The 23,969-nt window shown below is 42.0% G+C and overlaps 1 protein-coding gene across 1 annotated transcript in view; it reads right to left on the bottom strand.

Moving 5' to 3' along the window:
• The window catches only part of CPS1 (carbamoyl-phosphate synthase 1), a 101,750-nt gene that overhangs the window by 8,969 nt on the left and 68,812 nt on the right, over positions 1-23,969 (bottom strand). The window contains exons 26-33 of the mRNA XM_074145247.1: positions 17,437-17,631; positions 16,797-16,864; positions 14,457-14,532; positions 10,878-10,955; positions 9,752-9,859; positions 8,454-8,543; positions 6,867-7,037; positions 2,431-2,505 (exon numbers count right to left, since the gene is read on the bottom strand). Of these exons, the coding sequence (XP_074001348.1) occupies positions 2,431-2,505; positions 6,867-7,037; positions 8,454-8,543; positions 9,752-9,859; positions 10,878-10,955; positions 14,457-14,532; positions 16,797-16,864; positions 17,437-17,631 (861 nt within the window). The remainder of the gene's footprint in view (positions 1-2,430; positions 2,506-6,866; positions 7,038-8,453; positions 8,544-9,751; positions 9,860-10,877; positions 10,956-14,456; positions 14,533-16,796; positions 16,865-17,436; positions 17,632-23,969) is intronic.

The raw sequence follows: 23,969 nt of genomic DNA, 5'->3' as shown, positions 1-23,969 counted from the left end.
TGTACAAGATGCCAGTAAAATGTTAATATGTACTTGGGAAAAAAACAAAGCAATCGTGCCAATTCATAATAATTTATTTTATATAAACAAAAACTTGGTAAAGAAATCAATAAAAATTATTTAGCAATTCTCCATCATTCAGAACTGCCTGTGGAGCTCAGCTGCTTACAGACTGTCGTACAGTAACGACCTTCTGAAAGAGCTAAACTGACCAAAATTTGGGATTCTGATGACAAGAGGAGGAATGCACGAGCTTTTGTGAAAGTAAAAAAAAAGAGGAAAAAAGACCACCTCACTTTTTCTGGCAAACTCCACACTCGCTGAAAAGCGGTCAGAAGCAGAAACTGCCACAGATTTTTCTCTTTGAAATAACAAATTTACACACATATACAGATGCGATAAAGGGGCTGATTGAGAATCGCTCTCCCATTTTCCTCTTATGGTCCTTCCTCTCACTCTGAGCCCTCAGATTCATGGTCTCACTGTTACCATGGTGAGCAGAAACCAGTATTTCATGTAAGTAGAACAAATAACGATTTACCAGATCTTCTGAAGTAAAAAAAAATAATAATAAAAAAAATAAAACAAACAAAAAACCCGCAAAGGAAGGGATTAAAAAAATCATGACAACTGGTATCTCAGCTTTTCTCTAAAAACTTGTCCTTGAGTGTTCAGTCTGTTCTACGCTGTATCTGGCTGAAGGGCTCTGTATGTCATGGACTTTCTAGGGTGGTGGACAGCCCCCTGCCTTGTAGGCTTGGACCAGGGGTTTCCAGCCTGCCAGGGAAGGTTTACCATTGTGGCGTGGTCAAATCAGGCACAATTACTCAAAGGGACCCCCAGCGCTATGTCTTCTACTATCGTGGGAACCGTGACTTCCAGCTAAATACATCTCTTCCAGATAGATGTGACAAATTCAAGCCCAAATGAAGCCGTGTGTGGGAAAAATGTCTTTGAGGAATAATTGAGCATTTTACCCAAAGCAAGTTATTATCCTAACTTCACTCATAAGAAAGACTTTCATAACTGTCACATTTTATGGCATTTGTGAATATGGATCTTTCCTATTCATAAAAGTTAATAACCCCTCCTTTATGACCAAGGTAATCTCTAACTCCACATAAAGCTCAGAAAAAATAATTCTTGCCCTTAGTTACATTTTTATCTCTTTTTTCTTTTTTTTTTGGGGGGGGGGTGGATTTCTGTGTAGTCAATTTTGTTCCGAAAATAAGGAAGTCACTTGGCATTTTTCTGCCCATTAACTACACTGAAAAGAAATCTTCTGCAATACTGATTTCCCACACATTATGACGAGCAAAATAAAGTAATTCTGGAGAGATGTAGGAGACCTAAGGCTGTTCTTACGTTGTATCTGGGTATAGTGCTTTATCATACTGAAATGATAAGTCTGTCCTAATGAAAACAGCTCAAGTAGACATACTCAAACTCATATCAAACGGAGCAGCCCAGGCTCTGCCACCTGCCTAGCTTTGGTAGAGCAGAGTTAAGACTAACCTACTTGCTTCGGTATTTAATCACCTCCTAAATGGGCTTTCTAGCCCAGAATAAATTTCTTGCCACTGCAGCTCTTTTCTAGAGTAACGGGTTATATTTACAGAACCTATTGACAGCTCAGCAATAACTCATAAACAAGCCTCTTTGTGCTTAATGAGTTAATATCTCTTCAAATCACGTAAATGGAAACCTCTACCCTTTGAGGGGTGAGGGCTCCCATCAGTGCTGAGCCTATGCAGGGAGAGGAACGGCTTTGTGCCCTTACAGTATGCCATACGTACCATGAGATAGGTTTCAGAAGCACTTCACAGTCCTGCTGTAGAAAGAGTGGGTAAAGTAGCCCAGTCTCCCCCTCATCCTACCAACAGCCAATACTGCAGCCATCACATTTTATTCACTCTTTCTCGCCTTTTGCACCTTGGGACATGCCTCGATGGTTACCAGGCAGCAACAAAAATATCACCACATGTTTGTTGCCTTTAAGTAACTAGCACATTCCAAGACCAAACGCTCATGACCTGGACGCTTGATATTACTATTCTGGCGTGTGTCAATGGGGGGGTTTGAAAGCTGTAAGCACTTGTCTGTCTAGAAGCGGGTGATTCATAAAATGGACTGATGCACTGAGATCCTCCCAGAACCCGACAGCTCTCAGATAAACTCATTTCAGGCTGTCAAACCGACCAGGTCCAACTCAGGGCTGACGTGCAGGTAAAGAGGGACATCCAGTGGCTGAATAAACTGAGTTTGGCAGGACTATGTGGTTTTACAGCTAAGAAAGATGTTTTCAATTTTCTGAAGAAGCTACAGATGCCATCATGATTCAGGCAGTAATAAGATCACTTTCAAAGATTCATGATGTTTAAAGGCAACTTGGTTTAAAAAAAAAAAAAAAAAAGCAAATCTAAAAGATACCTCCCCAGTAGAGGCCATTTCACATCGGAGAACAGGGTCAGCATCTCTCAGCCGGGACCAAGAAAACATTGGGGCCTGGTAAAAGAAAAAGGGAGGAGGGAGAAAAAGAACAAAAATTTAATGGATCATTTAAAAAAACAAACACCCAGCTACACTTGGAAGTGACAGAAAGAATTAAACAGTAAACCACACTGGTCAAGGGTGATAAGCAAAGGAGTACTTGGCGAATGAGTTCCCCCAGCATCTTGATGACGGACTGGAACCAATAAACATGTATTCACCAATAAATCATCTTTCTAACTCTTGTGGTCTTTTTAACATTCTGATGGCGGATTTTAACCTGTGGTAGCCCACTGTCACTATCATTTTTAGGACACATTTTAAAACAGAAAGGTTGTGAAGCACCTAATTCATGAAACAAGGAGAGATACTATCTGAAGCCAGTCAGTTTTTCTGAGAAAACTGTTCTCCAGCAGAAATTTTTCATTCACAGGAATCAAACCAATCTCCATGAACATACTCTTTTAATGTAAACCAGATGAAACTTTGCAAATTATTTACATATTTTCCCTCTCTGATCCCCCTCAAACACACACCCTTTTTTTTTAAATCTTTTGTATGAAAATCATTATCATTATCTGAGGGCTTAGGCCACTGAGGTCTCCGAGTTCTCTTCTCAAGTTTGACTTTAAAAAAAAAAAAAAAAAAAAGAGGGGGGCAGAAGGGAAACTCCCTCTGTTAAAGAGCCAATGACCACACGTGGCAAACATGGAACAAATTTTCTGCTAAGGAATAACTTCCTATGGGGCTAGGAAGACTAGAGAAGATATGGTCACCCAGGATATGAAAAAGGCTGAGGTACTCAATGACTTTTTTCCCTCGTTCTTCACCGGCAAGTGCTATAGCCACACTGCCCAAGTCACAGAAGGCAAAGGCAGGGATTATGAGAATGAAGAACCACTCACTGTAGGAGATCAGGTTCGAGACCACCTGAGGAACCTGAAGGTGCACAAGTCCATGGGACCTGATGAGATAGATACATCAACGGGTCCTGAGGGAACTGGCAGATGAAGTTGCCAAGCCACTATCCATCATATTTGAGAAGTTGTGGCAGGCTGGTGAAGCTCCTACTGACTGGAAAAGGGAAAACATAACCCTCATTTTCAAAAAGGGAAAAAAGGAAGACCTGGGGAACTACAGGTTGGTCAGTCTCACCTCTGTGCCCAGCAAGATCATGGAGCAGATCCTCCTGGAATCTCTGCTAAGGCACATGGAAAATAAGGAGGTGACTGGTGACAGCCAACATGGCTTCGCCAAGGGCAAGTCATGCCTGACAAATTTGGTGACCTTCTATGACAGGGTTATAGCGTTGGTGGATAAGGGGAGAGCAGCAGAAGTCATCTAACTGGACTTAGGCAAAGCACTGGACACTGTCCTGCATGAAATCCTGGTCTCTAAATTGGAAAGACATAAAGACATGGATTTGATGGATGGACAACTTGGTGGATAAGGAACTGGCTGGATAGCCACACTCAAAGGGTGGCGGTCAATGGCTCAATGTCCAAGAGGAAACCAGTGATGAGTGGTGTTCCTCAGGGGTCAATACTGGGACCAGTGCTGTTTAACATTTTTGTTGGCGACATGGACAGTGGGATTGAGTGCATCCTCAGCAAGTTTGCCAATGACACCAAGCTGTGTGGCGCAGCTGCACACTGGAAGGAAGGGATACCATCCAGAGGGCCACGGACAGGCTTGAGAGGTGGCCCATGCAAGCCTCATGAAGTTCAACAAGGCCAAGTGCAAGTTCCTGCACCCGGGTCATAGTAATCCCAGGCACAAATACAGGTTGGGCAGAGAATGGATTGAGAGCAGCCCTAAGGAGAAGGACTTGGGGGTGCTGGTGGACAAGAAGCTCAACATGAGACAGCAATCTATGCTTGCAGCCCAGAAAGCCAACCACATCCTGGCCTGCATCAAAAGAAGTGTGGCCAGCAGGTCGAGGGAGGTGACTCTGCCCCTCTACTCCGCTCTCATGAGACTCCACCTGGAGTACTGCATCCATCTTTGGAGTCCTCAGCATGAGAAAGACATGGACCTGATGGAGCAGGTCGAGAGGAGGGCCATGAAGACGATCAGAGAGCTGGAGCACCTCTGCTATGAAGACAGGCTAAGAGAGTTGGGGTTGTTCAGCCTGGAGAAGAGAAGGCACCGGGGAGACCTTATAGTGGCCTTCCAGTACCTAAAGGGGGCCTAGGAAAGCTGGAGAGGGACTTTTTACAAGGGCATGTAGTGATGAGAGGTAATGGCTTAGAACTGGGAAAAGGTAGATTTAGATTTGATATTGGGAAAAAATTCTTTACTGTGAGGGTGGTGAGACACTGGAACAGGTTGCCCAGAGAAGTTGTGGATGCCCCATCCCTGGAGGTTTTCAAGATCAGGCTGGATGGGGCTTTGAGCAACCTGGTCTAGTGGGAGGTGTCCCTGCCCACGGCAGGGGGGTTGGAACTAGATGACCTTTAAGGTCCGTTCCAACCCAAACCATTCTATGATTCTATGATTTTCTACATCTTAAACTACTAGTGGCATTTGCATGAAGACGGCATCCTTGCTGCTTAAAAAATAATCTATTTTTAAATCCAAAGACATAATTCTGGTTTTGGAAGTCTCTGAGGTTAACAGTGCAGACAAGACAGCTGCTGTTTCATGACACCTAACACTGACCAACTAAAATGTGACAGCAGAAATTTATTGCGAAAGGTTTCTCAAAAAATGTCATGTATCTTTGTGACTTCTCGATCAGTTTTGCTTCTTCTATAAGTGAAGAGAAAATTTTTACAGTGGCCCACTCTACAGACTGAAGCTGAGATATAGCAGTCAAAGCAGATTATTTTTAATGCACATGTTTTCTTGAAAAGTAAACAAGCAACAAAGCCTTCTGCCAGCTCCCTAACTTTTGTCTGCCACAAACGTGAAAATGCATCAGCAGGAGCAGGCTCTGGTACCGCAAATAAATCCTATTTCAAACTTAGTCAGTCATGCTCTATCCAGGATTTAATCTTGGTCAGGCTATGATACTTGCGTCACTCTGCAAGCAAAGATGGCAAGATTATATTTCAGTCACTAAAGCTAAAACGGTGGGACTCCGAATCCACAAAGGAGCAGCTATGTTGAGAAAGAAGAAGAGAGTTTCATAGTCTCTTTTCAGAGCATTTAAGAACTACTGGAGAAACAAAATCCCATTTCCATGCAAATATTCCTAGCAATAAAAATGTAAGAGGACAGAAAATACGATGCACGAATAATGAGAACCAGGTTTAACTGGAATATTTTTCAAAGTTGAGCATTTCCAAAGGTATTAGCAGGTTTTTATATTCGACAAATCCACACAGAACACAAGCAGTATAAAAGGCTTTGTAGTGAAGTTTTCAAGAATATAGTTGGGTTTTCCACTCTGTAGCCAGCATTCCCAGGAGAGACAAAAACTCTTGACAGTTTAGCCAACAACAGTGCAGAAGCCCCAGGTCTAAATAACAGAAATTTATAAAAATAAATAAGACAAAAATAAAAAAGTCTCAGAATTTCAGATAAAGCCTATCTGTAGCACCAAAATAAAACATAAAGCTACTTCTAGACCGACTGGCTGACCAACAACCTGAGCTGGCTTGGGCCACAGATTTGGCTTGCATTTTAATAGGTTTGAACATTTTATTAGTAGAAAGATGTTAGGTGTTTTCCGTTTCCTCAGTTTTCACTTGATATGGAAGCTATTAAAGCTTGAAAGTTTCTGTATAAACATTTCTCGCCATCCATAGTATTTTCTGCACTGCTGTTCTAGATTTTTATGATTGGGAACTTCAATTAATTTTTTTTCTTCCTCTAAGCACTCAAAACTATTTACAGTAGACTTTGGTATTTTGAGTGCTATATAAGCTTAGTAATTATGAAAAGTAAAATCCTGGCTCCACTGAAATCAAGGATCCAAAACTTTCACCCCCATTTTAACTGGTGGTGCAGATAAAGGGGATTCCATGCATTCAACAGCCCATGTCCCAAATCCTGAAGATAAAATCTGGGGAAGGCACTCAAAACACAAATTTGTACATGTCCATACATATATTAGGTAGTATCATGAAATAGCTTGAACTTCAGTGTTCAATTCTACAGGTGCATATTATGCAGTTTGTAAACATGATTCAGAGTATGTTAGAAGTAAGAAAAAAGGAAGATTAATTTTGTTAATAATCACTGGATAATTTTCCTTTGATTTTTCTCTAAAATTCCCAACATACATTATCTTGACAGAAACTACAAAAGGTCAATTGAGCTTTTGACCAATGAGTAAATTGTTCTCTCTGGGCATTAAATACTAATTGCCTATTAATGTGCCAGGTGCTGGCTCTGTTGTGGGTTTTTTGGTGTTCTTTTGGAAACCATACCTTAATCCCAACATATTTTGATGGAATAATGGGATGTTCCAGTGTGGGGAGGGATGACTCATTAATCTCTTTTCCAGTCATCACTTTTGTGGCTACATCGATGAAGTCCACACCCAGAGTCTTTGATACAAAAGGGAAGGAGCGTGAGGCCCGCAAGTTGCACTCTATCACCTGATGGGATTAAAAAGGAGAAATACCAGGGTCAGGCACTGTGCAGTGAAGAAATTGATTCATATTTCTGGAAATCAGTCCTTGCTCCTCTTGGCAGAGATGCTCTTCAGATTGCCAAATAAGAGACACGATTTCTGTGTCTCTTATTACAAACAGCGATGAGGAATGAGTAGTGGCCAGCTTGACATACAAGGAGCCTGACGTTCTGCAACTGAGTTTCACCTCTATTGTCTGAAAATGAGAACTGAGAGTAATCTAGAGGTTATTTTGGAAAATGTGCTGTACTCTACCCTAAGTTAATGTGCAAGAGGCATGGAAACCTATGCACGGGCACTAAGTACAACCTTGAGAAGCCCACTTTTTTCTTTTTCCATGGTAATTGCACTTCATGAATGACTGGTCTACCCTTAACCTTCCATCTACATGCAGAAGTCATTCAGTGACCCAAACAAGAAACAAAGTTCTGCATCCTGGTTAGAAGCACACCATGGAGTTGATTAGCAAAAGAGGAATTGCTGCGAGAATGAAGGTGGAATGGAGGGAGCAAGAACAGGAAAGTTAAGACTGAATGGAAAAAGCGGGGTTTATCCAGAGAAGAGGCAAGCACAACTGAGGAAAAGCAAGGAAGGAAAAACTGCATTCTGTCCCTCTGTGTAGTTTCTAAATAACTATGTATGAACCAGAAGAAAGGTGAAGAACGGTAAGTACATTTTTCTCAACTAATAGTCCAAACAGGATCTCTCACCAATAATGCGCCTCTTCTATACCATGTCAGGTTTTCTTTCTATTCAGTGCTTCCTCAGTCATACTCTGCTCACATTCCTCTGGCCATCTTCCATTACCAACAGAAAGCCAACTGCCACCCATAAAGGGTCAGACATCTGCTGAACTTCTGCTACTGATAGCTACTAGGACCACGCTATTTAGATAACCATCTTAATGGCTTATACTAAAGGCTAAAACACTTAAATTGTCTTGCTTTCTTTCCAATGCCTTGGAAGGTTTATTTTAATGATCAAAACAGCTGAAGATGAGAAAGGATATCGGAGATCTAAAAGCACTGATATTCAGTTCATAGGATGAGGCGCAGGCCCCAGTGCTGTCCATCATATTCAAAACTGATAATTTTGGGAAGGACAGCAGCCCACAGCAAAACAAAGCTAGTGCTGACAGGCAACGCAACCAGATTCACTTCACCCTCAAGGTGAAGGCAGGGGAGGAGGCTCCCTCCCACACAGACAGGGAGAGCTGCGTGACTAGGGGTGGCCCAGGTGAGCCCCACATCATCAGACAAAGCAGGTTAGAAACCCACAGCTGCTACTGCCACAGAATTTCCATGGCAGGGAGTGCAGGAACCATGCACCTAACTATCCAAAGCAGAGCCTGACTTCTTCCAACAGTCAGAAGAACTCTTACCAACACATCGTTGCCTCGCACCAAGAACTGAATGTTGAAGGGACCAGAGATGGCAAAGGCATTTGCGATCTTTTTTGTAGCCACTTTTACCTATAAAAATAAATAAATAAAGTGAAAATGTGTATACACATAATAAATAAATCAATTCCACAAAATAGCATCGTGGCAATAAATCACCTCACATGCGGATTCCTTTAAATGTCATATATCTCTGCCCTAGCATGTTTTTTCTCTACACCTTCATTTTGGCAATAGCATTATCTTTCAGAATCAAACATGTTTTATATGCCTGGTAACCGACAGTTTGAAGTGCTGTTTGAGGGCAGAAGTAAAAATTAGCTTCATGTGTGAGAAATCAGGGGAAAGAAGGAGAAAGAGAGAAATAAAAGTCTGCCCTGTCTGTAGCAATTCCTACACTGGAGCACACTGGAGCCGTTATACCTTTCTTGGTGAAATAATGAATAATGATGTTTTGCCACTTGAGATTAACTAGTCAGTTCTACAAATGTCCCAAAAGTCTTTCACCAACATGCCTGTCCCATCACAGATCAGTGGGAGGCGTCTCAGCAGATACACTCTAGAACAAAATGGGAGAAAACACTATGGTCTTATTTCTAGGTTTGCCAAGAAATATGGGCCATTTCAGTACAAGCGCTTGAATAGCTTTGCTCCAGATGAGTATTTTCAGAAACAAGGCCTTGGACATTCTTGTAAACAGAGTTGGAGCACAGAACATTGCATTACAGCTCTTGCTAGCTTCCAAGCAAACCCTTAACAGGATGACATTATGGGGGATGACACATTTCGTTTCGAAAATCCATTTTGACAAGTCTGTATCACTAAGTTTTTTCTTGAAAGGGGAAAAAGTCAAGATTAGGTGAGATTCATTCATCCTGATATCCCTTCTGGAAAAGCAAGCCGCTAGAAAGCCACATACCTTATCTAATCATTTAAGGATTGTGGGAGAAAAGGAAGTGGAAAATGAACCGTGGCGTATATATGAATTAGACAATCCTCTACTGCTATGAAAGCTGGTTCTAAACCAATGAAACAAAAAAACCCAATGAGTCTGAAAGTGTGTACATCTACTGCTTAAATTAATGGGATACAGTTCAGATGATCCTATGTACAGTATAGCCAGTCGCTGACATCCTACACTTGTACATATCACACTGGCCTTTAAAAAAACATTGGTGATTTGATTTCTCCATTGGTGATTGAATTCTCCCAAGTAAAGGGGGAAAGCAGATTCAAGCCCTTATTTTATTTTCTCTTTTCAGTGCTAGTGCAACACCTACCTTCTCCAGTGCTCCCTGGCTAATAGTCTGTGTGGGTAACACGAGGGTGGCATCTCCAGAGTGAACACCTGCATCCTCCACATGCTCTGAAATAGCATGTGAAATAACCTGCACACAGTAACAAGAGCAAGAGAGCAATTAGTCACCTCACCTTCTCTCACAAACAGCATCTCCATCACCAGCCCAGCAGTCTCCTGAACAGAGCTGTATCCAAAAGAGGATACAGACACGGGGGGGGGGGGGGAAGGGAATTTCCCAAGATTTTTGGGAAGAACAGGCCTGAAGCAGACACAAGGCATATGAACAAGGGGAACATGTTAGTGTCTTTTATACCATGGTTAAGCAAACTGTGAATGTGATAAAACCTATCACAACCTGGAGATCCTAAGGCTTCCTTCCCCTCTCTAACACTCATTGACTCAGAAGGTAAAAGCTAATTAGACTTTAAATTAGCTCTTTAAGTTCTGCTTGCCACGAACACAAAAAAGTTGTCATTCCCCAAAAGAAACAAGTATGGACTAACATAATTTGTGTATTATTTTTCCCCCCATTCTTTTGTGGTGTTTTAATCACGGAGAAAAGCCAGCAGAGGAAATTCAGGCCTAAGGATTTAAACTGAATGAATTGCATCGAGGCGTACTACCCTAATAGTGAGAAAGTGATCTTGTCTGCTGGTTAAAAATGCAGATTGAAAACAGAGCATTTCTGTTAAAGTTTGTGATTTTTTTTGCAAGAACTGTCTTTGTTGTGAAACGTAATGAAATGCAAGGTGAAGTTGTAATAATAAAACAACTGTGGTAATATTGTAACACATGCTGATACTATTCTGAAAAAAGTAATTTGCGAAGCCAGTGATTTGCGAATCCAGTAAAAATGATATTCTAAAGGATTCATTCACATGGTTAAGCAATGCTTAAGAAAATAACTATTTAGATGTATACAATAAGGTAGGTTGAGCTTTTCAAACACGCTGTTTTTGAACCTAAGATACGTTAATCTTTTCTTGTTTCTCTACTCTTCTCAGCACGAATCCAGGGCTGAATAGTACATCATTCAAACCACACATTTTTGCAAATCTCTGATCCTGAAAAACAAGTTTAATATTAAAGAAAAGCTAAGTTCTTACTCTTCCTGCCTTGGCTACAGCATCCATTTCCACCTCACGGGCATCTTCAATAAATTTGGTGAGTACCACAGGGTGATCCTGTCATCAAGACAAGATAAAAGAAGAAAGTTTTTATTTGACATGTTTAGGGACCATCCAAGTGCTCCACTATTCATCACTGGAAAACCTTTGGAAGCAGAATCCCACAAGACCAATCTGTTAATAACATTATTTCCACAGATAAGTGAACTTTATTTGAAACATTAATAAGATAAGTGAAACATTAGTTTGAGTCCTCCATAATGTCAACATGACAGGAAAATTTGGGGCAAAACCACAAAGAGTTTTTAAGTGAGATGATGGCAAAAAGAAGACAGTGAGGCATGTGTGTGGATCCAGTGACCTCTGATTCTATCTCCCAAAGATGGTCCTTACCTCCAAGATCTTCAGTTCTTCCTCCCTCTGAGCCCCCCAGCCACCTCACTGGACATACTGCTTCACAAAGTAAGCGACTGATTCTTGGCATACTTAATGACTTTGTACAGTGGCTGTTTGCTATTTTAGAGAGTCATATATTTTAGGCAACTGATCCATTCACTTCTCATTTCTCTGCCTGGTTTTCTAGGTCTCCCAGGGAGAGGTTGCCACCAATTATAGCTGGCCAGGAATGACCTGTCCTTGACTCTCAATACGTTCCCTGGTACACATTGTTTTCCTTCTTTCCTTCCTCTTCTTCCTGCCTATCTCAGGGATGCTAGCACATGCTTCCCGCTCTCCTCTAATGCCGCCTTCTTCCAGCCACCTGCTCCAACAGACAGTTAAAAATCTAATCCGCATTCCTCCTGGCCAGCTTTATGTCTCAACATTTTACCTGTCCTACCCACTATTAACTGCCTGTTATTTATTAGAGAATAAAATGGAATAAATGACAGTCTGTGCATGCTCAAAAGGCTCCTCTTGAAAAAATATAAAGCAACTCCAAAAGTTACAAGACACAATTCCTTACATTTATCAGTACAAGGGTAAATTCACAGGCAAGGACAATGCCACAGCCTACACTATTTCATGAATTTAGTGGCTTGTGTCCTGTAACTTTCTGTCTTGCTGCAGTTTTTCATCAGAAGATTTTCTATGTGCATACAACCTTGTTTACTCCAATCTGTCTCAACTCGCATAAGAAGTTTTGAACATTATTGACAACATAAACACCATAATGACACAACAGCATAACAGCAAAGCAGCTAAAACAACAGAGTAACACTGGTCAGGCACCTTATCTGGAGATGCTCTGTGGGATGGAGCAGAAGTAGGTAAGGCTTTGTAACCAGAAAAATGAAGCCTGTGTCCTACAAAAGATGCTCATGTTCAGTTGTAGGCTCACAACTAATATTGCTAGCTTCTGTGGAACTACTCACAGGCCATAAAGCCTCGACGAGACTAAAAAAATCCTCCCTAATTTAGAAGCAGAATACAATACTTTTGTTCTGGTTTGCTTCAAGTATACTATAGCTTTGGTCAATAGAAAATACTGGATGGTGAAGGAAGTCTTCCCTTCGCAGTCTGACTACACTAGCAAAAATCTAGCATGTAAATATAGTTTAAGTCTCTGCAAGATCAGGGCCAGAGCACCCAAAGACTCATGGTGTGCCACCACTTGCCACTGCAGCAAGTGTCAGTGCCTTGTTCGTGTAGCGGAGCTGGACATCATAAGGATCCCATGGGAACACCCGCTCTTTCCCCTAGGAATGCATCATGTATTGTCAAAGACTCCACAATTTCAACTCCCAGCAGGGCCTCCTGTACCAAGGATGAGACCTCTCGGCAATGAACAACAATATTACCCACTTCAAATCAATCAAGCTGTGACAAGTTAAGCTGAACAAGGGTCACTTTCCTGGGCTTCAGCCTCCTATAGGGTATCCATTGCCATCATAAAGCCACAGAGGGGCCTGAGAAAGCGATCTGTCCCGCTGAACGTGGCTTAAGGCTGCTGCCTGGTCTGATTCCGTGAGTGTGTGGGAAACACAAAGCAGACTACTTCATCAAGTACAGAGAGAAGCTAGGTGCTTTGAGAGGCTGAGCACTGCTAAGAATCTGGTTTCTACCACAGGTTGACCCTGTAAGTCTTTTGAGAATTAGTTATATAATTCCTTCTGATGGAAATAACAGTGGTACTCTCCTGCTTTCAAAAATCCCTTAAAATTTGTTAAAAGATGATAATTAGTGGTCTGCTTGCCTTCACACTAACCTAGCTTTCAGGATATTATTTCTTTGCAAGGTATCTCCTTTTCATTCCATCTTTTTTTGCTGAAATGCTAAGCTTTCACCATTTGCCCCATGCACCTAAAAACCACATGGTTTTGTTCTTGCTCAAGCTTTTACCACCTAAGAAACCCCCTGAGTACTCAGTAGTATGTCTGGCTTCCACAGCCAGTTGTGTTTTCAGAGAGTTCCTCTTTAACTTAGTTATTTTTAACTCCAAGATGCCTGTGACAGCAGTGTTTATGGTGCCACACTACTGCTCTGTACAGTGACCATTCCAAAAAAAAAAAAAAGGGGGGGGTGTGGAACCTTCAGAAGACAACAGACCAAAAGGTGAGGCCAAACTCAGAGACTGTTGAAACATCAGGCTTTGAATTCTGTATGTTCATTCAACCTCGAACATTTAACTTTCTCCTCCCATATTCGCACTTTTCCAAACATCCCTTGTTCAATAACACTGATAGAAGGTATAGAAGAAATTCAGGCATAGAGTTGTTTACTATGTTCCAAAGCATTCATGTCTTTGGGAAATTGCTCAGATTTTTTTTTTTTTTTTTAAATTTCAATGTACCAGACCAAATCCTTCCCCTGGCTAGAAAAAACCCACACTTTAAAAATCCCCCAATTTTTTGAAAAACAGTTTCAAAGTTTTTGAAAAACATTTAAAACAGAAACCAGAGCTTTTATCTTCTGCATTACATCCTCTACAGATCAACAATCCCACTGGATTAACAGTAAGCAGGCAGTAGTCCTGCTTTTGTATCGGAGGAACATGGAACTCAGTACATGATTTGGAGAGTTAAATGTCACAGCAAAATCTTGCAAATGTTCCTGCATTTAAAAGGGGGAGGAGAGGGGGGGAGGAAGGTCATTGGTGAGAGAGAAGTTGCTAGGATGAAGTTTTAAGTTGTTCAAAGAAGACACGCAAAACAGTTCAGAAATTGAGTGAAAGATGTTTTCAGTTCTATGCTGGTTGACATAACCAGCTACTAGCAAGCTTGGATGGGGTAGGAAGGGTGTCAGCCTACTAACCTATGTTTATTTATATAATTAACTGGTCAGAAATGGATGCCTGTGTAGAACAGCTAACTGCTGTCCCTGCTCCATGCAGGCATCCCAGTGGTGCCAGTAAGGATGCTTGCACAGGCCCCCATGGTCTGCCTGTTAGGGAACAAACTGATGAGTCAAACGCTAATTTCACTGGCTCCTCCCCAAACAAGGAAGGGAAAGAGCAAGGAATACCCAATACAGAAACAAAGAGATGGAAAACACAGTAGGAGGTGAAACGAATACAGCAAGCACAAAAAGAAAAAGCAGTAGCAGCACAAAGACCGGTACCTGAGAGACTCTAGTGGCTTCTGCTAAGAACTTCTTCATTTCCTCTTCAGTGAATACTACATTCATTGCAGACCCACTGTGAGAATGGCAAAGAAAAGAAAACAGGTTAGCTTCCCTCGTGACTTCAAGGGAGATATCAGAGTGTTAGACACCACAGCACAGGGTTGCCAACTCCTTTGTATGACAGACTAGCCAAGCAAGCTCCTGACTCAAGTGACTTGCTCCACCCTTGACTGAAAGAAAGGCAGACTTGGTGCCCAGTGAACCTCCGTTATACTTTCCAGAGAGACAGGCGATCTCCAGAACCATAACAAAGAATCAAATGAAGAACTGTGGTTGTGTAGCCGTAGCACTGCTGCCTAATTCCCTTTCTGACCCAAGCCTTTAAAGCTCCTCCTAAGCTGGGGGAGATGGCTAGTCAGCCAGATAGCTCCACTAAGGACCCAGACTTTTACCATATGTTCAGGTTAGCTGTGAGCTCAGGACAAAACAGATGCTTTGCTGACTTTAGCCTGATTGCTCATCAGTGACAGATGAAGCAAGGAATGCACAGGCCACTGGTGATGGTTATGACAGTGTAAATGCAGATGAAAATAGGCTGCTCTTTGCTGTCCATTTCACTGTGCCTCTCCCCTAATGTCTTAGTCCTTACGGGAGAGGCACAGAAGATACAGTGTCTGTATCTGAAAGCCACTTTGAAATGTAGCTGTCAGTAATACCAGGGAGGGTTATCTGTGGGAACACGGGTCAAGAGTCAGTGACTCAGGTCGCTTTTAAAGACAAGAATCTTTTAGAACAGATGTCATGTTGGTCATTTTTACCACTGATGCTCAGCTTCCCCTTTGCTTTGGTGGGTAAGCCCACAGAGGCTGTGGGGAAAAGTGGAGGAAGGATCTAGCCCATTAAAAAAATTTGTCACTTTAACATTAAGATAAATAGACACAAGTACCTAGGTGATTATACTTACCAGACTACCTCTTCAGCTGATGTAAATCAACAGAGTTCAATTAAATCCATGGACCTATGTCAGTAGCACCACTGAGGATGTGAGCTGGTATGCACGGTATATAACTAGTGGGGAAACGCATTTAGTTTTTCAAGGCAAGTGGCAAATATTAAAGGCCATATCTGTTCAAAGGATGAAGAAGTCTAGCTGTGGACCTGATGCTGTTCTGCAAATAGAGGCCAGACAGTGTGCTGTGCTAGGGCTTTCCACTTTCTGTTTCCTCAAGTTTGACATTCTGCAGTTTGATCTTCCCCCCTAACGTGTCCAAAACACCCTTTAGCAAATACTTAGAATGGAAAGTGCCTATACTGGATTTAATACAGATGGAAACAATAGGCTAAAAGAAGCGTTTCCTAAAAATCTGGAGAATAACATCAGGAGCAGTTTCTAACTTATCCTCCTGATCTGAGTGCCGGTTTTTAACTTCGCTTTGCAACGCCACCGCAAGCTTCAGAAACTGGATAGAAGTCACATGCAGCAGTCTCTTCTAAAGGATATTTCCTGAGGGTTGAACATACAAGAAATCCTTTTCTTCCTTTTAAATAAATAGATATTTTTTTTCTCCCCTGAAAAGTAATATTGTGCCTCTTCATTTTGATATGTACCTCTTCTTCATAAGAAAAGGATCCTGTCTCAAATTTATTTTCAGTGTAAACTGAGCCCAGCAAACTGCCTCTCCGTGCCTAGTCATCCAGCTATGAAGAAACTCCTCGCAGAGATGAGTGATCATTCAGGATGTGTGACTTTGCCATGTGTATGCACTGCTGTAACTTCTTCAAAAAGTCTAGCTGTTGGAAATGTGTGGCTCTGTACAAAGCCTATTTAAAGAGAAGCAGCTGCCACAGCATAGGGACATAAAACATGCCTGTAAGCAGAGAAGCTTAGCAAATAAGAAGCTGGAATCAAAAGATGTGCTGTCATTTTCTGAAAACAGATGCGAACCCCAATAAATGGCCTCAGCATGTTCCCTTCTGTTTTTTCCTGGTGGCAAACAATCTTCTAGCTTAATTGTACAGGTAGTCGTCTCAGGAACCTTAAGGAATATCCTAGATGGTTCATGTTTTTGGCCTTGAGATATGAAAAAAGGTAACGCAGCTAAACAGACATCCTTATGACTACATTCTATCTTTGATCTGTGCCTGATGGACATATGGGATCATTGGCTTCCTTTACTGGTTTAAGCAGTTGTCCCACCTGTTAAGAAGGGCAGCTTTATGCCACATGTACCTAGCCCAGTGTTTTCCACATGTCCCCGGAAATTATTCTCCTTTGTCTCAAAGAGGCTTTTGTAGTTCATACCCCCAACTTGATGAGCTCCGGTGGTTGAGCCTTACCTCAGAACATAGGAAGGTCTCAGCAAACACGGGTAACTCACAGAGCTTGCAAATTCAACTGCATCTCTCTAAAGACAAGGAGGAAAAACATGCTGTGAACAAGAAAATATTTTGAAGTCATACCAAAATTTTAACACTAACTGCATTTTCACTTTATTAGCCATTAAGACTGGAGTGGGGGTGGCAGGGGGAGAAGGACTGGAAGCAGGAGATTACAGCCTGGACTGAGCATAATACACAATTTCCAAGGTTGTCATCTTCAGACCTTCCCTGTCCATAGAGCTTCACCAGGAAAAAAGAGCACTGCTCTATTCCTCTGCAATCTCCACCTGCTAGGATAGTTTTCAAAGCCAGCAGGATAAACTAGAGTAGACTGACAGTGGTGCTAACTTTTGCTCGGTGTATGCCCCATGTTGTGTAAAGGTGATTTAAAGACGCTTCCCTTCCAGTTTCTATCCCACTCCCAGGGATGCTATACTATCACTTGACAGGGATCAAAAAGTTCTTCAATATCAGTGATAAAAAACTGTCAAATGTCTTTGAAATCTTGAAAGGTATCAGTAAGTTGGTACCCTCTGAGCAGGTACTCGTAACAATCCCCAGCCACTTCACCATTTCCCAGATGCACAGCCCAACTTACCAGTGTGCTGACTGCCTTCCAGGGAGCCTGGGCCACGTGCAGCTCATCCAAAATAGCCGAGAATATGGAGCGATCTTCCGCCTGGTCAATCTGCAAAGGATTTGTGCCAAGGATCTTCACTCCACTCTGGTGCAGTGGCACTGCCAAGTTATTGGGAATCTGCCCGCCTACAGAAATAATGCAACCACTGCATCCCTGTTGGCAGAGAGAAAGGAGCACAGTCATGTCCAAGTTAGCTTAACATTAAGAGCTGCTATAACTAGGCATCCAATATTTACATTACATTACTTTTTAGGTTGCTATGAGTAAAGGCAGATCATAATTGTGCTGAACCAGAGGCATCCAGGCTGCAAAGTGTGATTCAGAGAGTGTAGCCTCTCTAAACCAGAAATATCCTCCTTGATATCACTCAAAAAGCAGCAACTTGAGGTCAAATTTCCCAGGAAACTAAAGGAATCTGCAGTGTTCATATGCCTTTTGTCATCAAGCCAAGATTTTAAAATTTCTGCTAGAACCACAGACCGTTACCTTGTTTTCATGTCATGTTTAGGTGCTTCTGCTTTCCCAGTGAGGATAAGCACCAAGCTGCCACATGCTCCTTTGCTTTGCAGAGGCACAGCGCTGTGCTTTGAAAACACTACACCTTGCAACAAAACGCAAAACTCCACTCGGTGGGGTGAGGTCTCCCTCCCGTGTTCACGTGGGGACCACGACTTCAACCAATCCCACTCCCACCCACCTGCTCCAACAAACAAGATGGTTTACATCCCCCAGCTCTTCCAAGAAAACAAAACAGCCTCTCCCATGCTCATTGACAGGAACTACCGGAGTAACAGACATTCACAAAACCTCTTTTTTATTAGAAGTTACCTCCAGGAGAAAGGAAATGGGAAACAACTGGAATATTTATTTATTTTTAATTTTTTTTTTTTTTTTTGCCAGCACCATTATTTGCTAAGCAAACATCCTTTCCTAGCCCACAGAAGCCAGCCTTTAAGGAGCGCTCACTCCTTTAAGGCTGACCCCTTGCTAGCCTTGTACAAACCAAAGCACAGCCCAGTCCCTCAGACAGCCTGTGACGGTGAACTACACCGGTGTCCTGGGTTGAGAGACACAGGACTAACTTTACTTCTAATGCTGAGGAAAATTGCACTTTTAGAAGACTCTAGTGTCTGAATTTGTGAAAATATTTACTTTATAGCCAGCCAGGCTCTGTGGGATTCAAGGTTAGTGTTTTCGAGCCTTGCCAGGGGCAGGGACAAGGAGGAGCGAGGCCTGGGCATTTGACCCAGGCTGGCCAACAGGATTATTTCATACCATGAACGTCACATTCAATATAAATTAGAAAAGTTTGCTGCGTGGCTGGCTCTCTCCCTGATGGCGGCGGGTCCAGGCAACTCCTTGCCCCGGTGCCGGGACCCTGAGGCTTTCCCTTCCTCCTGAAGCCATTGCGCTCCCAGTGTCCGCCATTTGCTGTCCCTGCTGGGAGTGCACAGCTTCCTACTGATATAATTGGCTGAGTATAATTCCTGTATATCTTATATCAGTATCGGGGTTAATACTGGTTCTTTAGTATTATTGTTAATTATTTAGTCTTAGTCTATTAAATCTATTTATATCTCAACCCTTGTGTTTCTTTGTGTTCCCCAATTCCCCTTTCCAGGTGGGGAGGGGTCATCGGGTGATAGAATAATTGTCTAACGACAATAGATTCATAGAATCATAGAATGGTTAGAGTTGGAAGGGACTTTAAAGATCATCAAGTTCCAAACCCCCCGCCATGGGCAGGGACACCTCCCACTAGAGCAGGTTGCTCAAAGCCCCATCCAGCCTGGCCTTGAACACTTCCAAGGATGGGGCATCCACAACTTCCCTGGGCAACCTGTTCCAGTGCCTCACCACCCTCACAGTAAAGAATTTCTTCCTAATATCTAACCTAAATCTCCCCTCTTCCAACTTAAAACCATTACCCCTTGTCCTGTCACTACACTTCCTGACAAAGAGTCCCTCTCCGGCTCTCCTGCAGGCTCCCTTCAGATATTGGAAGGGATGAGGTCTCTCCAGAGCCTTCTCTTCTCCAGGCTGAACAACTCCAGCTCCCTCAGCCTGTCTTCATAGGGGAGGTGCTCCAGCCCTCTGATCATCTTGTTATGGGTTCTCTCAAACTTTAACAACTGGATACCCCGAGCCCTTTATTTTAATTCATCCTCATTATTCCTGACTAGCTCCTCATTTCTGGTAGCACGCTCAACAGTAACAAGCGTTTCAGCCAAACTCTCATACATGCTCATTTCTACATATGTTATTTGCAAGCACCTCAATTCCAGAAGCGGATGAGGCGGGACAGGCGGCACAGCACCCTCCAGCCACAATGGCACATTTCACATTTGTCACTGGGTGATCACAACATTTTAAGTGAGAAAATACTAAACAGCAAACAACAGAAGACAGGTGAGCTTCCTTTCAAACACACATCCTTCTTCAGGTGCAAATACAAGCTTGTTTTAGTTTGTTTGTTTTTCTTTTTACATAGAACCCCTTATGCTTTCAAGTACAATCTAGTTTGGTGTGAAATTTTTCAATAGTAAAAATAACAGGCCTTAGAGTACCTGCAACAATTACGAGGACATGAATTACATTTAGATTGGGTAATAATTGAGGGTAATTAAATAATGGGCACTTCACTTCCAAATTAAAGCTGGTGAAACTTTGCCCAAAGGAGAAACAGTCCCACAGTACAGCTGTAGTGAAAGGCTCTTTTGAACCAAATGTGTTTTACACAGTTTTACCCACCTCTAACAAACGAGAAACATAAATCAAATGATCCATGGTTTGGCTCTATCTTTTAGAGTATCAATGGTCTTTTAATTAACAAGTGTGTTTTTCCTGAAGAAGGTTAGCCCCACTGGCCTTCCTGGAAGAGGAACTTCTTAATGAGGGATTTAAAGGGATTTAGAGTGGCAGATCTGTTCCTGAAAGCAAGATGGGCTAGAACTGACTGAGAAAAAACAGATGATAAATGCTTGTACAAACCCTGCTCAACTTTAATGTGGTTCATTTCCTACCATAATAAAAATCCACCAAAAAAGTCTGGCATTTAAGAAATACTTATTACCCCAAGGTCTACAAGATTATTATTTGCTTAACATGCTAATATTGAGTGCTAGCGATTTTTTTTTTTCCTTTTTGCTATGCAGTCACTTACAGGATGACATGCTGCTGCTGGCCAACAACAACCATCTGAAAAAGCTTAGAAGAGGGAGTGAAAAATGCCTCATTAGTACAGGGTGGAGCAAGGACAGAAGCTGTTTTGTGCCCACATGGAGGTGTCTCATGACATTGGAGCTCGCCATCTCCAACTCAAAAGAAAAATCTGTTCCTTACTGCTTTCAGACCCATCCAAAATACAGTACTTATCTCTAGTCCGTGGACCCCTTATCATCCCCCATGGACAACAACCAGACAGTGAATAAGCAAACCCCTTCTTGCAGCTTGGAATGGTTCTTGTTTGATAACAAGACAAGCTTGCTTTACTGCCAAGGTCAACCAACATCTTAATCTATCCTCAACATATTTGAAATGTGAATGACCTGGCTAACAGCTTCTCTTCAGCTCCCGCTTATTTCTTTCTTTAAAACAATTCTAGTCAATGAGCCTCTAAAACCCAAATACTGCCTACATCAAAGTTGGGATGGCATCAGGGACTCCAGCCCCAAGGAGACAGAGAAGACAGCTTATTCAAGCAGATAGCAAAGAATCATATACTCATTTTCACTCCAAAAGATCCATAAATTGAGACCCAGCTGCTGCTTACTTCTTCCTCTAAAATTCTGCTGTTATTTCCCAAAGCATGTTCCTGCCCACAGAGTAGACCACTGCTCTGCTAGTGAACTGGACTGCTCCACTGAGAAACGTGGGCAGACAGAAATGGACTCCACTGCAGATCACTTTGTCATCAGCCATATTTTAATTATAAAGAAAATTAGTAACATCCTTGCCAATAGATATCTGTAAAACACACACTATACATAATATACTGAAAGAAGCCTAGAGAGAATTATTTTCCCCTTTATAACAAAAATCACTCTTTTTATTACTACCTTGCTTTTATGTCATTAGTAATAGAGTTGGGTTTTCTTTTTCCTGAGTTTGAAAACAAATTAGACCATTAAAATTGTACCTAAGAGCCTCCTTTAGTTTTATGAATTGTTTCAGAATGATCCTAGAAACTGAAGAAGAACAGAAGAGGCCCTCAAGCAGATAGATATTAAAATAAAAAGGGAACATCTTCTCTGGAAACAGAAATCCAATAAATCCGAGAGAAGGAAATATTTTTTTTTTAAATTATTGCCCTCATAGACTACCACCTAACTTTGCACATTCACAGTAAATTAAACTTCCCTCCAAAGCATGTCTCTGTTGCGTTATGCTCAGTCATTTACAGTCAGCTGTAAATGTCAACTGGAGAGGGAGAGGTAAAAGGGACGGAAGGAAGAGGAAGAGAAGGGACAGCTGAGTATGTCTCCAGGATAGGACTATGTGAAGCTGTGAGCTGCTCTTTGTGGGCAGGTTCCAGCCCCCTCAGTCTCATTGGTAACCTTTCTCCTCTATGTAGCCTACTTTGTCTAATCAGAAAAACTGAGAAAGTCAGTGCACGTATTTACTGGAGCTTAATAGTTGCCTGGGGTTTGATGCTAATCCTAATAACATTTAGGGGAGTTGATGTATCATCTCCACTCAGGGCAAAGGGTTTGCTGATGGTTTTACCCATGGTCTGCCAATGGTCCAGGACTTGTCAGAGTATCTGAATGAAACACTAGAGGATGCCAATGAGCAGGAAAGTTTAAAAGATCAGTCTGAAATCATGGCGCTATTCATGCTTTGTAAATTAAGTTGGGAGAGGTAGTTACGTGCAGGATTGGTGAGGGATCTCAGAAACAGATCCTGAATTTTTAACTTGGTCACTTCCTTAGGGACTGACTTCCACCTGCATTTGCCTGAGGAAGTATTCTGTTAACAGGATATTAGCATTTGGCTCATTCACTTTTAAGAAATGACACATGGCACATAATGTCTTTTAGACCACATTCTGCTGAAGTTCAGTCTGGAGTTTGTCTCCAGGTCTGCCTATGTCCTTCTGCATGACTCTGCGTAGTCCCTCTACTCCTCAAAGACTCAGTTTCCCTATTTGCAAATTTGGCATAATGACACCATTCCCTGTTCTCACTACTTAAGAAAAGTGTTCTAAACCAGCTGAGTATTTATTATTCATCTTGGGGTTTATTAGACAGCACAACGTAACTCTAACTTTGTGTATTTAGGCATCACATCCTGATGGTTTTAACACATCTAGAACAAACATCAAATTGGTTGTCTTCATACTCAAGTCAGAGTAGCAGAATCTTCTTCAAACTCCCAGCATCTCTCTTCTCTCCCTTATTATTCCCACCACCTCAGCTCCTGATGCCTCCTCCCTGCCCTCTCTCACCTCACGATCACTTTTTGGTTTACTTCACAAGGAAGACAGGCTAAAAAAATGCCCAGAAGCACGAGCACAGTCCAGCTGATGAGCACCACTGGCTGAGCTGGGGAAATTGCCAAGTGTCCTTCCCCTTCAGTTCTGGGTACCACAGGGTGCTGCTATTAGACCTTGAGATCTGCAACACCTCCCATCAAACCCACCAAGCCCTGCTGTGACAAGCAGGATAATGTATGCTTCAATATGTATGCATTATTCTTTTCACATATTTTTCTTACACAACTTGCTAATTACTAGCACTACATGTTTAAATGAGTAGTTGCTCCCTCATCACCTATCTCTACCTTCTCTTTGATCCTGCAGTAATTAGATGCTGTGTTTCATCAGTGTTATTTGTCTGACAAACTGTCACACCAGTTTCCTCCCCGCCCCAAGTTCAGAAGTTCAGTTTTGCTTAAGTAAACAAGAGTTCAATGCTAATAGAGCTGAGCCTCATGGATAATCCTAAAGCATTAAACAAAAAAAAAATCAGTCTTTAAGACTCCAGAGTCTTTTGGCCTGTCCAAAATCTTTGCCTTCCAGTAACAGCCTGTTCACATGAAAATTTAAAGAAGAGGTAAATAAAGATGTACAAATAGGAAAGTATGAACATACAATCTAAAAATAGTTCTAGACAGTATTTTGCAAATGGTTTAAGAACAGAGCCTAGAGACTGGGACTTGAATTCTGATGTGCTTTTCACAGAATCTTAGTGGTTGGAAGGGACCTTTGAGATCATCGAGTCCAACCACATAAAAAAAAAAAAAAACCACACAAACAAACAGACACACACAACACACAAAACCAAACAAACAACAACCCCCCCCCCCCAAAAAAAAAAAAAAAAAACACCCACCAACTAAACCCCACACCCATGACCTCACACACAACACCCCACCACAAACCAACAATCCCAGGCACTAGAGCATGCCCTGAAGAGCCACGTCTACACGTTTCTTAAATACCTCCAGGGATGGTGACTCCACCACCTCCCTGGGCAGGCTGTTCCAGTGCT

The sequence above is a fragment of the Numenius arquata genome, chromosome 3 (genome assembly GCF_964106895.1).
Source record: "Numenius arquata chromosome 3, bNumArq3.hap1.1, whole genome shotgun sequence".
In the NCBI taxonomy this organism is placed as follows: domain Eukaryota; kingdom Metazoa; phylum Chordata; class Aves; order Charadriiformes; family Scolopacidae; genus Numenius; species Numenius arquata.
The sequence above is the reverse complement of the archived record's forward strand: the minus strand, read 5'-3'. Positions and strand labels throughout refer to the sequence as shown.